At 31.6% G+C, this 13,661-nt stretch overlaps 3 protein-coding genes across 5 annotated transcripts in view; all 3 read left to right on the forward strand.

Annotated features, from left to right (window-relative positions):
• Positions 1-2,561, forward strand: part of LOC105121977 (uncharacterized protein At1g04910-like) — a 3,973-nt gene extending 1,412 nt beyond the window's left edge. Inside the window, exons 1-8 of one of the 2 annotated variants that reach the window (XM_011020869.1) lie at positions 99-139; positions 215-287; positions 383-450; positions 550-638; positions 728-860; positions 958-1,190; positions 1,300-1,776; positions 1,883-2,561. In XM_011020869.1, coding sequence (XP_011019171.1) covers positions 116-139; positions 215-287; positions 383-450; positions 550-638; positions 728-860; positions 958-1,190; positions 1,300-1,776; positions 1,883-2,141 — 1,356 coding nt within the window. In that variant the 5' untranslated portion in view covers positions 99-115 and the 3' untranslated portion in view covers positions 2,142-2,561. Of the gene's footprint in view, positions 1-98; positions 140-214; positions 288-382; positions 451-549; positions 639-727; positions 861-957; positions 1,191-1,299; positions 1,777-1,882 lie in introns of those variants that run through there. The other variant, XM_011020868.1, reaches the window with a different exon arrangement.
• A 3,058-nt stretch (positions 2,562-5,619) lies between these two features.
• Positions 5,620-6,846, forward strand: LOC105121978 (uncharacterized). Its single transcript, XM_011020870.1, has 2 exons — positions 5,620-5,834; positions 6,220-6,846. Exons 1-2 carry the CDS (start codon positions 5,791-5,793, stop codon positions 6,671-6,673), a joined length of 498 nt encoding a protein of 165 aa, XP_011019172.1. The 5' UTR covers positions 5,620-5,790; the 3' UTR covers positions 6,674-6,846.
• A 4,620-nt stretch (positions 6,847-11,466) lies between these two features.
• On the forward strand, positions 11,467-12,599 carry LOC105121979 (uncharacterized). Of its 2 annotated transcripts, XM_011020871.1 has the most exons (3): positions 11,467-11,625; positions 12,011-12,365; positions 12,416-12,599. In XM_011020871.1, exons 1-3 carry the CDS (start codon positions 11,582-11,584, stop codon positions 12,515-12,517), a joined length of 501 nt encoding a protein of 166 aa, XP_011019173.1. In that variant the 5' UTR covers positions 11,467-11,581; the 3' UTR covers positions 12,518-12,599. The 2 variants fall into 2 exon arrangements, with proteins under 2 accessions (XP_011019173.1, XP_011019174.1); XM_011020872.1 differs by having other exon boundaries at positions 12,011-12,599.
• Positions 12,600-13,661: the final 1,062 nt, after the last annotated feature.

Consider the following 13,661-nt stretch of genomic DNA (forward strand, 5'->3'; position numbering starts at 1 on the left):
ACTTTAAAAATCTATTTACAAATGCATGTTAATGGGCTGCTTTGAACTGATTAGTCAGATTATAAGTTTTCTTCTTTGCTTTTAATTTTGTCGTTTCTCACGGCCACCCTGACAAATGCATGATTATGAATTTTGGTTTGTAAGTTTTAATCCGTGAACAAACATTCTCATTTTTTTTTAAATTAGCTTGAATTGGTGTGATTGTTGTTTGCAGATTCCAAAAATCTGGATGAAACCCAATAGCGACGACTTTTATCAGTGCATACCTCCGCCAAGAAATCAAATAAGTGTGTGTTTAGCTTCTTCCTTAAACACTTGTTGGGCAGTACTTTGCAGTCGATAAATTCTAGCCTAATTTTTTTGAGATTTTAAATTGATTTAGGAGCCAGGAAAACAAATGGTTACCTTCTTGTTCATGCGAATGGTGGATTGAATCAAATGAGAACAGGAGTAGGTTTCATAAGTGACACCCTCTAATTGAGTTTGCTATTTAGAGAAAGCTATCCCGATTGGCGCTGATTTTTTAATTTTTTTTTTTTTGATGTGCAGATTTGTGATATGGTTGCAGCTGCTATGTTAATGAATGCAACTCTTGTTCTTCCTGCTCTTGATCGTGAATCATTTTGGACGGATCCAAGGTATCTTTCTAAGTAAATTCTAGCTGGTATATGATAAATGTTCTGCTGGTTGTAAAGTTGAAAGTAAGCAATTTTGTAACTCCTTTCAGCACTTTTAAAGACATTTTTGACTGGAGGCACTTTATGGAAGCGTTAAAAGATGATATTGATGTAGTTGAGTATTTGCCATCCCAGTATGCAGCCAAGAAGCCCCATGAAAAGGCACCTGTCTCGTGGTCTAAGGTTCGAAAACTTCCCTGCAGTTTTATTTATTTATTTATTTGAGAGAGAAAAAACCTCCTCTGTTACTGGAATTATTGCTTTGTTGGTTCATTTTCAGGCCAATTACTACAGAGTGGAGATGGCTACATTGTTGAAGAAATACAAAGTTTTAAGGTTTACCCACAGCGATTCACGGCTGGCTAATAATGGCCTTGCAGCTCACATCCAGAGGCTCAGGTGCCGTGCCAATTACAAGGCTCTCCGGTATGCAAAGGAGATTGAGGATCTTGGAAAGAAATTGGTTGATAGACTAAGAAATAAAAGCGAGCCATATGTTGCTCTGCATTTAAGGTACTTATCTTCTGGTTTCGATTACCATTCTCTTAGCTGGAAAGATCTGCCATCTGATTTCGTGAGAAGAAAAATTAGCAAATTTACCAGAGCCAATGTTGACTAGCAGATATGAGAAAGACATGCTTGCCTTCACTGGCTGCAGCCACAACCTTACCGCAGAAGAGGCTGAAGAGCTCAGAGTTATGAGGTACAAGACTCCGCATTGGAAGGAGAAGGAGATAGATAGTAAAACACGACGGCTCCAAGGGGGTTGTCCGATGACTCCCAGAGAAGCAGCTATGTTTCTAAAGGCTATGGGCTACCCATCCTCTACAGCTATCTATATAGTTGCAGGGCCATCATACGGAAGCGGTAGCATGGCACCCTTCCTTGCAGAGTTCCCAAATGTTTTTTCTCATTTTAATCTAGCAACATCGGAAGAATTAGAACCTATCAAGCCATATCAAAATCGTCTCGCTGCCTTGGATTATATTGTGGCACTTGAAAGTGATGTCTTTATTTATACATATCATGGAAATATGGCCAAAGCTGTGCAGGGGCATAGGAGTTTTGAAGGATTTCGAAAGACTATAAATCCAGACAAGTAAGATAGATAAGAAATCTCACCCTTACTCCAATGTTGAATTTCTTCTTTGTTGGAAATTGGACTTTCAAAATCATTCTAATGATAGAATGCCATGTGATTTCAGACGAAATTTTGTCGTGCTGATTGATCAGTTGGATGACGGTGCATTATCCTGGGAAGAATTCTCTTTGCAGGTTCAGAGTTTACATTCAGACAGGATTGGAGCTCCATACCAGAGGCAGGCAGGCTCATCACCGAAGGAGGAAGAGAACTTTTATGCAAATCCTCTTCCTGGATGTGTATGCAACATTTCCCAGGAGATATTTGTGAGCCCCAAACTTGTCCAAACAGTAAAACCAAGTAATAGGGCTGCAATTGAATAGACAGGGGCTAAGTTTGAATTTGAGCTTGTGCAGTAGACTATTTGATGCCCGTTGCTTGAAAGGTGGCGAGTCTGCGTTAAGCAGCTTTTGCCCAGACAGGGGGGGAGGGTAAGAGCTGCCAGTAGGGTCAAGAAGTTAAGGTTTCTCGCGTGGCAGGAAAGATACAAGTTTCATCTCTTGTTTAGACAAGAGGATCTAACCAGAAATTTAGGGACGCAGGGAAAGTCAAGCATAATTCCTAGGTGAATCATCTCAGTTACAGATTAGATTATTTGATTTATTGGTTCTTATTCTTTATACAAAATTATTATTATTATATATATATATACATACTTCGCTTCGCTTGGCCATCAAATTTAGTTGTCAAAGCAGTAGTCCCCATTGTAGATTGAAAGTAAAAGATACATTTCATGAAATTAACTTTTTTATCAGCGCTATCACAACAGTGCAGGTATATTTCTTCATTTTGCCAGTGCAGACACATTTTACAACCCTCAGTGAATCAACATAACTCCACATCCTTCACTCTGCAATTTATGATAAACGTCCTGCTCTGTCGAGCTAACATTACCAGCAGTCTCTCAGCGAGAATTTGGCAGCTCAAAGCAACGGTGTCGTTCCTTGAAAATATGGAACCTGCATTAGAAACCACATATCTTGAACAGAACAACTACCCTTCGGAAATCCATGCTTCACATTCCATGCTAGCCCGCGAAGCGATAACAATCCCTTGCTCTTGTCTACCGCGACGTCCTTAATTTTTTTTACATAAAAAAATGGTAAGGCGATGCTGCCGATTAAAAAAAATCAGAAACTGGAGTTGTGTTTAATTAAGTTTAATATGTTTGATTAATTTAAATAAAAATATAAAAAAATATAGCAACAATAAATAAATTTTAAAAAAATGATAAAGGGATTCTAAGGTAATACTATTATTGAAAAATAAAAAAAAATATGAGATTTGAGTTATTAATTTCACAAGGTTCAACTTTGAGCATTGAATTGTTGAGAATTTAAGTATTTTTTTTATATGATCATTCATGTCCCATGACCAGATCAAGGATATAAGATGTTAGCCTAGACTGATATTAGTTTTTTTATAAAAGAGTTTTTATATTTGTTTTATTTCTTGATTTTAGCCATTCCATGACTAAATCAAAGTATGACATATTAGTTCAGTTGATATTGGTTTTTTTTTTTAAAAAAAATTTTATACCTGTTTTTTTTTCTATTTAAGTTTTCAATATTAAGTTTATTAAATATTAATTTTTTTAATTTTTTATATGTTTTTTACGAAGATATCTCAATCTCACGATTCGAATTACATATTTTTTATACTAACTCAGATTGGGTTCGAACTTTTATTTTTTATTTTATAATTTTTTTTTATTTGTCTTTTAGCAATAATGTCTATAACTTAAGACACATAATCTATTTTACTTTAAAACATTTTGGCATTGTTTTAACATTATGTTTTTAGGTTTCAAAAGAAATCAATTTGACCTAAGTGCATAGCATCTATCTAAGTGAACTATAAAAAAAAACATTATATTTGTTTTTTTTCTTGATTTTAGCCATCTCATGGCCAAATTAAAGTATGATATATTAGTTTCAGTTGACATTGGTTTTTTTTTTAAAAAAAATTTTATACCCGATTTTTTTATTTAAGCCTTCAACATTAAAATATCTGATTTTTTTATTTAAGCCTTCAACATTAAATTTATTAAATATTGAGTTTTTTTATATGTTTTTGATAAGAATGTCTCAATCTCATTATTCGAGTGACAAATTTTTTATGTTAACTCGGATTAGATAAAGGCTTTTATTTTTTATTTTATAATTTCTTTTTTTCTTTGTCTTTTAGCATTAATGTCTATAACTTAAGGCACATAATTTATTTTACTTTAAAACATTATGGCATCGTTTTAACATCATTTTTTTAGTTTTCAAAAGAAATCAATTCTACCTGTGATGAAGTGCGGAGCATCTATCTAAGTGAATTATAACATTGTATTTTTCTCCCTTCTTTTAGTCATTTTTTTTAATTGAGTGTTTTCGAATTAATACTATCCAATCTGTACAAGGGGTTCTTGATTTCCTCTGTTTATTTATTTATTTATGAGAATTTTCTGGTTTGTATTGCTGTGATAGATGGACTAATTGATTAATTATCTAAGTTTGGTGATGATTGCAACGTTAATATACTTCAGGGACTGGATTGACATCTAGACGAGACGTCGAGTTCTCCAGTGCCTAATATGTTTTCTTCTTCTTTTTTATTTTAAAAAAACAAATAGGGCCGTCTTTGAAAAATGACAGACGTCTTCAAACGCCCTTAAAGTTAATAATACCTTGGATCAACAGCGTGGTGTACACGTGGCCTTCGTAAAGGACAGTACTCTTTTTGGTTTTTATTTTTTATTTTGTTTTTAAGAAGACGCTCCGGGAATCAAGATTTCGTTTATGACTATTATTTCCTTTCAAGGAAAGACGTCTCCATAAAAGCTCATATATACTTCTATACACACGTGTGTATTTTATCATTTAAAGTTATAAACTCCAGTTGGATTTCATGAGAAGGGAAAGAAAACAATTGCTGAGATTGATCACAAAAATCAGAGCAAAGAAGAATGATTCTTATAACAGTTTAAAAATCTTTTGGTGTCATTAATTATTTTTGCTTTTAAATCATTGAAATTCATTTCATAATTTTTTTGTTTATGAAATCTTTTATTAAAAAAAGAAAAATCAACAACCATTAACATGTTAAATTTTATGATTGGTTGTTGGTGTTTTATTTTTTATTTGAGTGAAAACAAGCGAATTTTATGTTTTTCGTTTTCATATTTGATTCTTGAAAACATAAAGTAAGAAATGGGAATTATAACAAACCACTCCTAAATTATTTGGATTTTATTGTTTTTGTTACTTGAGATAGATTGAGAGTGAAAGTGAAGCAGAATGAGAAATTTCTAAAATAACAATTTTTCTCCCTGTTTTTTATTTTTGTTTTGTATATTATCAAAATTGCACAATAAATTCTTAATTTTTATTTATTTATTTTTTTAAATTTTCAGAAAATTTTATTTTATAATATTTTATTTGAATACCGATAGAAGATCTAATTTACTTGTTGTTTAATCTGAGTAAAAATAATTTATTATTAGAAAATATTTCATGTTACGCTTCAACTATATTTTTATAAATTTATTTTTTAAAAAAAAATTATTGTGTTTTTGAATTTTTATGATGAGTTAATATAAAAAATTAAAAATTAAAAAATATTATTTTAATATAATACTAACCGAAAAGACTAACACTTCTGAACAGGCAGTTGGTGTCCTTACAAGGAAATATCTGGACGAGGCGTTGGGATCTCCAAGGCGCAAGACGTTCGGTTTAAAGAGCACAAAAGAGAGAGAAGGAAAACGGCGTGGACGTCTTTGAAGACGTCGTCAGACGTCCCTGGGCATTTTTCATTTTTCACTCTATGCTTCTGGGAAAGGTCCTAACAATAGAGAGAGAGAGAGAGAGATGCATATAAATATAGAAGGCAGCTCAATTCCACAAGCAGCACCACCACCACCACAAATTTCTTTGGGTCCTAGCCTTGAAGAACGTATCATAGAAGAAGAGAACAGTAAAGGAAATGGCTGATCACCCTATGCCACATCTGGGATTTGAAATTAAAAGGTCTGTTTAAACCTCTTTGCCTTGGTTCACTCTCTATCTGTCAACATTTTATATTTTTTTCTCTAGAGTTTAGCACCTTCATTTTAATTTTATTTTCTTATTGAAGACTTCACTCACTTTAATAGTATTATTTATCTTCTAGCATATCCATACTGGTGCTCCAGTTTCATGAGAAAATAACCAAGTTCTGGCTCATGGCACTGCTTGCCATTTCCCCTGTTCAGTTTCTGGGCAATAGGAAATCATTCTGTCCAAATTAAGGAGCAAATATGTAATACTATTTATTATCTACATAAATCGCTGTTCTAATACAATAAATACATAAAGATTACTAAAACAAAAACACTATTTCGGTATCCTAATTTTAATTTTGTTGTGATGGCAGCATCATCACGCAGCATGGCGTTTTTGCTTTCCTAGTCAACACACTAAATGGCCAGATCCAGGTGATGTACAAATCCATGACAGCATCTCCATTTGACACACACGAGGGGGTCATGCTCGCATTCTTTGTTGCTCTCTTTGTTTACGCCACCGCATCAGTGGCCGAGATCATGCTCCGAGCTCGTGAATCAATCTACCATCCTATTGTTAGCTATATCCGGTTGTTTGCTAGCGGCCTCGCCACGATTTTGCTTCTGGTGATTCTTGACCCCGTTTTGGGGTATATCATCTCTGTTTTATGGGGTTGTTTATTTGCGAGAGTCGCGTATGAATCATGTAAGGAGTTGCAGGAGTTGCGAAGCCACACAGCTCAATTGGGACACAGCTTGTGGACCAAGCTAGTTGGAGTCTTGGGATACCACAATGAGGAAGAACCAGATCAAACTATTCCTTAGCCCGGCCGTGTAAAGTAACAGTTGGCACTTTGTTGTTTTTTCATTTCAAAATTCCTTAGCTTATATTGTACATTGTAATCATGTCTTGATTATATGCGGAATGAAGAACAAAGAAAAGACACTGTGACTGTAAAACCCAGAGTGAAAGTAGTCTTGGTATCTGTAGCAGCAAAATGAAAAGAAAAAAGAAAGCAATATGATGGAAAAAGGATCCCAAAGTGTTATATACAGTTGGGATCTCCAATATTTCCCATTCAGAAAGATAGCGAAGTTTTTAAAAGTAAAATCATTGATCCCCTCACGGATAGCAACAAGCTATCAAGGAACGCTCCAATCAGCAAAACAAGAAATCATGATGGTAAATGGATCTCAGCGTGTAAGAATTTTATCTCCATTTCATTGTTAGACGCAGGAAGATAACGCAGTAAAATCAATAACATCATTCATCCACAATTAAAATCAAATAAAAACAAAACAGAGGGAAAGAGCATCTCAGAGAAATATGTCCCCGTGATTTTCTTCACTGCAAAATCAAAGTGCAAGGATAACGATTTGGCTAACTCATCACTGATGCTCGTATAAGCAAATTTGAACAATTGAAAGCACTCAAAGAAAATCTTGTTGATTAGTCGCATACGAATATATAAGATACCTTCTTCCAGTTCCACTGTTGTAGCCACGGTGGATAGAGAGAGGTGATGGGTCTCACGGTGGATGAGATGGTGTTTGCTTTCCAATTTTTAATATTTAGTTAATTCCAACCATTTTTAATTAAAAACAGATCCATGTATGTTGACACCTTTTACAATCTGATCCTTATCTTTTTTATTTTCTTTTTTAGCCAATTTCAACCATTATTTAAATTTGTTTTCTCAATTTTACCCTTGACTGCAATTGTTTCGCAATTGTTTCTCAATTGTTTTTATCTTTTATCCTCTCTATTTTTTGGATTTTTTGAAACATATTTTTTGAAATATCTTTTTGAATAAAATATATATTTATTTGATTAAAATATTTTTTATATATATACGGGAGAGAATAAAATTAGATTTTGGTAGTAGATTACTATTTTATTTTATACGTTAATAACATTGTTTATAAGAACATTAGCTAAGAAACCACGTTATGTTATATAAAATTTCAAGTTAATTTTTAATTCAATTAAAAAAACATGCATGGCGTTGTTATCGTGAATTTTTAGCGTTATAAAAGATTTTGATGAAGAATTAGAGTGTTGACATCTGTATTTAATTAAAAATACATATAAATAAACTACTAAATCATAAAAGGACTTAGTAACTCTAATCAAAAGCTAAAGCATCGAGTTAATTTTTATTGTAAGAAGAAAAATATAGATGAACGTGAGATATTTTATCTCATGCAGTGAGAAGCTCTTTAAGTATTTTTATTAAATTATATGCCAATAAAAATGGATCCTTATTTAAAAAAAACTAATGATTTAAATTAAATATATATATATAAAAATATATAATATTTTAATCTAAATTATCATTTTGTGATTCATATATTTTTTAAGAAAATATTTTTCTTAGTTATGTGGTTTATTGCATACAACTAAAGTTAATTAAAATCAATATATGAAATAAGTTTGATGATTTTAAATGAAAAGAAAAAATGTGTCTCTATAATCAAAACCCTATTTCCCTTTCTTTATGTGTTGCTTTTCTTCTTCTTTTTTGATAAAAATATGTATTTTTATCAAAAGTATTGCATTTTCAATAAAAATATCTAATATTCATAAAGGAAAGTTTTAATAAAAGAATCTTGAATTGATAATTGTGATGCAAATGTATTTAAAAATATAAGAAAAATAAATTTGAGAAAAAATATAAAAAAAAATTACAATAAGAAATCAACAAGATAAATATTTTATTTGCATTGGATGTTTATGAGTAAACGTTTTAGAAAATTAAGCATGTGAGGTTTATATATAATTATTCAAAAAGCAATTATTAATATTATAAAAAAAAAGTTATTATTATTTGAAAATAATGACATAATTGAATAGTTATTTGAATATGAATTTAATAAATTTACTTAAGGAGAGTCTTATTACAAAATGCATATATATATATATATATATATATAAAGCCAATCGTATTTAGGCTGAAAAAATAAGATTGTGGTCTATAATAAAAACAATACAAATCTCAACTAATTTCTCACCCAAGAATATGAAAACAACATCTTATTACCTCTAATTTATTTGGGTTTTTTTTTTGTGTGAGATTGCAACATTCTAAGAAGAAGTGGTGAAAAAGGTAGAATGGTAAGATTTAAAGAATATAAAGAATAAGAGGGAGTAATCAGAATGGCAATTGCTAAATTTTTTTTTATATATATATATATAAAAAAAAAAAAAAGAACTTAGTATTTTATTATGCACATATTCATAATTTATTATGAATTTGCATAATAAAATTATTATTTTGTCATCTATAGTGAAAAAACATGTAACTTGCTTTCAAGCATAAAATTATCTTTTTCCCTAATTTTGTTTTTGTCATTACTAGATCTAATGAGGCAAAAAGGTTTTTTAATCTTTTATCTGCACAAGTTAATGTTTTAAATACCTTTAAAAGGTAAATTTACTTAACTGTTTGGGCAAGGACATTTTGGTTTTTTATATTTGTTATCATAGTGTGATTATTAAGATACTCTTATAAGCAAAAAAAAAAATATAAATTAGATCAAAGAGTTTTTTTGATCTTTTTACTATGAATTTTTTTTGTTAATAGACACTTAAGTCTTTTGATAAGCTAGATAAAAAAATTTTATTAAAGCGTGCAATATAATGCATGCGGGGTGTATTTCATGAAATGATATGTGTAAGGTGTTTCACGATAGTTAAATAATGATTTGATTTTTTGTTATTCCTTCTTTTTTCTCTTTTATCCTCGAAAAACATGTCAACCCAGTTAAAATTAAAAGTTGTTGTCCATTTTCTTTTTATTTCATTTGTGTCCTTTATTCTTTTGATTATTTTTTATTTGTTTCGAAGTTTTTTTATTATATATATTTTTAATTTTATCCCTTAGCATTTTGTTATATTTAGTATTTATATTAAATTTGATCATCATTATTTTTATTTTTATTTTTTAAAACATCTATTTTTCAGTTTCATCTCACATCATTTGATTTAATTTAATTTTCATGTCAAATTTGATCCCTTTTCTTTTAATGTTTTTGCCTTGGTTCCTTTTTGGAAATTAATTTTGTTTTTTTTTAATTTCATCTTTCAATATCTAAATTGTCTAGGATTGGCCTTATTTAATCATTTCAGTATAGTGGTCATAGTTTTATAACCTATATTGTGAGGATGAAATTTTAACCCTAATTGATATTGAGTTTTTTATACTAATTTTATTTTTTGATATAGTTTGTTGAAAATTAAGCTTTTTTTTTTTGTTTTGCACTTTCTATGACAATAACCTGGCTTTGCAATCTAGGTTACACATAATTATTTTTACTTTAAAACATTCTAACATTGCTTTTAACATTATTTTTTAGGTTACTCGCGGCAAAGCATAGGGTAAGTATCTAGTGGATTACAATGTTGTATTTTTCTCCCTTCTTTGTATCATTGTTTTAATTGAGTGTTTTCGAATCGGCACAACAGGTTCTTGCTTTCCTCTATTTATTTATGAGAATTTTCTGGTTTGTATTGCTGTGATAGATGGACTAATTGATTAATTATCTAAGTTTGGTGATGATTGCAACGTTAAAATACTTCAGGGACTGAGTTGACATCTGGACGAGACGTTGAGTTCTCCATGGCCTAAGATGTTTTCTTCTCTTTTTTTATTTTTAAACGCTCTCAAAGTTAAAAATACTTTGGATCAACAGCGTGGTGTCCACGCGGCCTTCATAAATGACAGTACACTATCTTTTATTTTTTATTTGTTTTTAAGAAGACGCTCCGGACTATTATTTCCTTTTAATGCAAGACGTCTCTATAAAAGCTCATGTATACTTATATGCACGTGTGTGTATTTTATTATTTAATTTTTATGATTGATTGTTGGTGTTTTATTTTTTTTATTGGAGTGAAAACAAACAAATTTTATGTTTTATGTTTTCATATTTGATTTTTGAAAACATAAAGTAAGAAACCAGAATTATCACATTTGATTTTTGAAAACATAAAGTAAGAAACCAGAATTATAAAAAACAACCCCTAAATTATTTGGATTTTATTGTTTTTGTTACTTGAGATAGATTGGGAGTGGAAGTGAAGCAGAATGAGAAATTTCTAAAATAACAGTCTTTTTTCCTTTTAAAACTTTCTTTTATATATTATCAAAACTGCATAATAAATTCTTAATTTTCATTTATTTATTTCTCTAAATTTTAGAAGAATTTTATTTTGTAATGCTTTACTTAAGTAAATACTGATTGAAAATCTAATTGGCTTGTTATCTAATCCTAGTGAAAATAGCGTATTATTAGGAGATGTTTAGCATTGCGGTCTATTAATATTTTAAAAAATATATTTTATTTTTAAATATTTTACTGTGTTTTTAAATTTTTCTGATATTTAATATAAACAAATATTATTTTAATACATTATTAACTGAAAAAACTAAAACTTCTAACATGCAGTTGGTGTACTTACAAGGAAATATCTGAACGAGGGGTTGCGTTCTCCATGACGCAAGACGTTCGGTTTAAAGAGCACAAAGGAGAAGGAAAAGGGCGTGGACGTCTTTGAAGACGTCCCTTACTCTATGCTTCTGGGAAAGGTCCTAACAATTGAGAGAGAGAGAGAGAGATGAATATAAATATTAGAAGGCAACTCAATTCCAAAAACAGCAGCAGCAGCACCACAACTTTCTTTGAGTCCTAGCCTTGAAAAACGTCTCATAGAAGAAGAGAACAGTAAAGGAAATGGATGATCACCCTATGCCACATCTGGGATTTGAAATTGAAAGGTATGTTTGAAGCTCTTTGCCTTGGTTTATTCTCTATCTGTCAACATTTTAATTTCTTTTCTCTAGAGTTTTGCACCTTCATTTTAATTTTATTTTCTTATTGAAGACTTCACTCACTTCAATAGTACTATTTATCTTCTTGCATATTCATATTGGTGCTCCAGTTTCATGACAAAATTACCAAGTTCTGGCTCATGGCAGTGCTTGCCATTTCCCCTGTTCAATTTCTGGGCAATAGGAAATCATTCTGTCCAAATTAAGGAGCAAATATTTAATACTATTTATCATCTACATAAATCGCTGTTCTGCTATAAAAAATACCTAAAGATTACTTAAACAAAAACCCTATTTTGGCATCCTAATTTTAATTTTGTTGTGATGGCAGCATCATCACGCAGCTTGGCATTTTTGCTTTCCTAGTCAACACACTAAATGGTCAGATCCAGGTGAGGTACAAATCCATCATGAGAGCATCTCCGTTTGACACACACGAGGGGGTCATGCTCGCGTTCTTAATTGCTCTCTTTATTGACGCCACCGCATCAGTGGCCGAGATCATGCTCCGAGCTCGTGAATCAATCTACCATCCTTTATTTAGCTATATCCGCTTGCTTGCTAGCGGCTTCGCCACGATTTTGCTTCTGGTTATTCTTCACCCCGTGTTGGGGTATATCATCTCTGTCCTATGGGGTTGCTTATTTGCGAGAGTGCCGTATGAATCATGGAAAGAGTTGCAGGAGTTACCTCCCAGCTCAATTGGGACACAGCTTGTGGACCAAGCTGGTTGGAGTCTTGGGATACCACAATGAGGAAGAACCAGATCAAGCTATTCGCCCAACCGTGTAAAGTCCCAGTTAGCACTTTGTTGTTTTTGCATTTCGAAATACCTTAGCTTTTATTGTACATTGTAATCATGTCTTGATTATATGCGGAATGAAGAACAGGGCAGAGAGATAATCTCCTCTTTTTTTATTATTAGACTTACGCAAAGTTTAAGGAGATTTGACTTTAATTCAGAGAGTTTTGCTTGTCAAATCAAAGTGTACCTCACCCTTTACAAGTAATTGATGCTTCAGGAACAGTTTTCAAAAAAACAGTTTATCTGCATGTTTGGTTACTGAGAAAATGAAGCAGAGGAAATATTCGGTTTAGCCGGTTTAGAAATCATTGGTCCCCTCACAGGTAGCAACAAGCTATCAAGGAACGCTCCAATCAGCAAAACAAGAAATCATGATGGTAAATAGATCTCAGCGTGTAAGAATTTTATCTCCATTTCATTGTTAGATGCAGGAAGATAACGCAGTAAAATCAATAACATCATTGATCCACAATTAAAAATAAAATTAAAATCAAATAAGAAGAAAACAGAAAGAGAAAGAGCATCTCAGAGAAATCTGTCCCCATGATTTTCTTCACTGTAAAATCAAAGTGCAAGGATAACGATTTGGCTAACTCATCACTGATGCTCGTCTAAACAAATGTGAACAATTGAAAGCACTCAAACGAAAATCTTGTTGATTAGTCGCATACAAATATATAAGATACCTTCTTCCAGTTCAGCTGTTGCTAGAACAAAACCCTATAATTTATTAGCGAGGCATGCCCGCTGCCGTGCTTTTAAAGGCGGCTAGGTTTAGGTTTTAAGCTTGGAGTGTGTTTGGTATGAGAGTTAGTCTATCCCGTGCTCCAGCTGAGATCACCCCGCGCAAGCATGCATACATGCCAAAACTCCTGGGCGATATTTATTTTATTTCTAGCAGGAAAAATTGGAGATTTAATCATTGTTAATGGCATTTAAATGTATAAACACGCACTCACATCAAGATCAAAACAATTTAGAATATTTATATAATTTAATTAAACATAAATAAATATCTTATCACCTAGTTAATGGTGGGATTCAAATTGGAAACCACAAGTTGAAAAAATGTTATTTTTACAACATTAATCAACCCAATGAGACAATGAAATAATTTGCTTAAATAACAATTTGATCTGAGAAAATGTTACGTGCAATCTCTAATGTGCATTTTGTA

This window comes from Populus euphratica, unplaced genomic scaffold, assembly GCF_000495115.2.
Source record: "Populus euphratica unplaced genomic scaffold, PopEup_1.0 scaffold46.1, whole genome shotgun sequence".
Taxonomy (NCBI): domain Eukaryota; kingdom Viridiplantae; phylum Streptophyta; class Magnoliopsida; order Malpighiales; family Salicaceae; genus Populus; species Populus euphratica.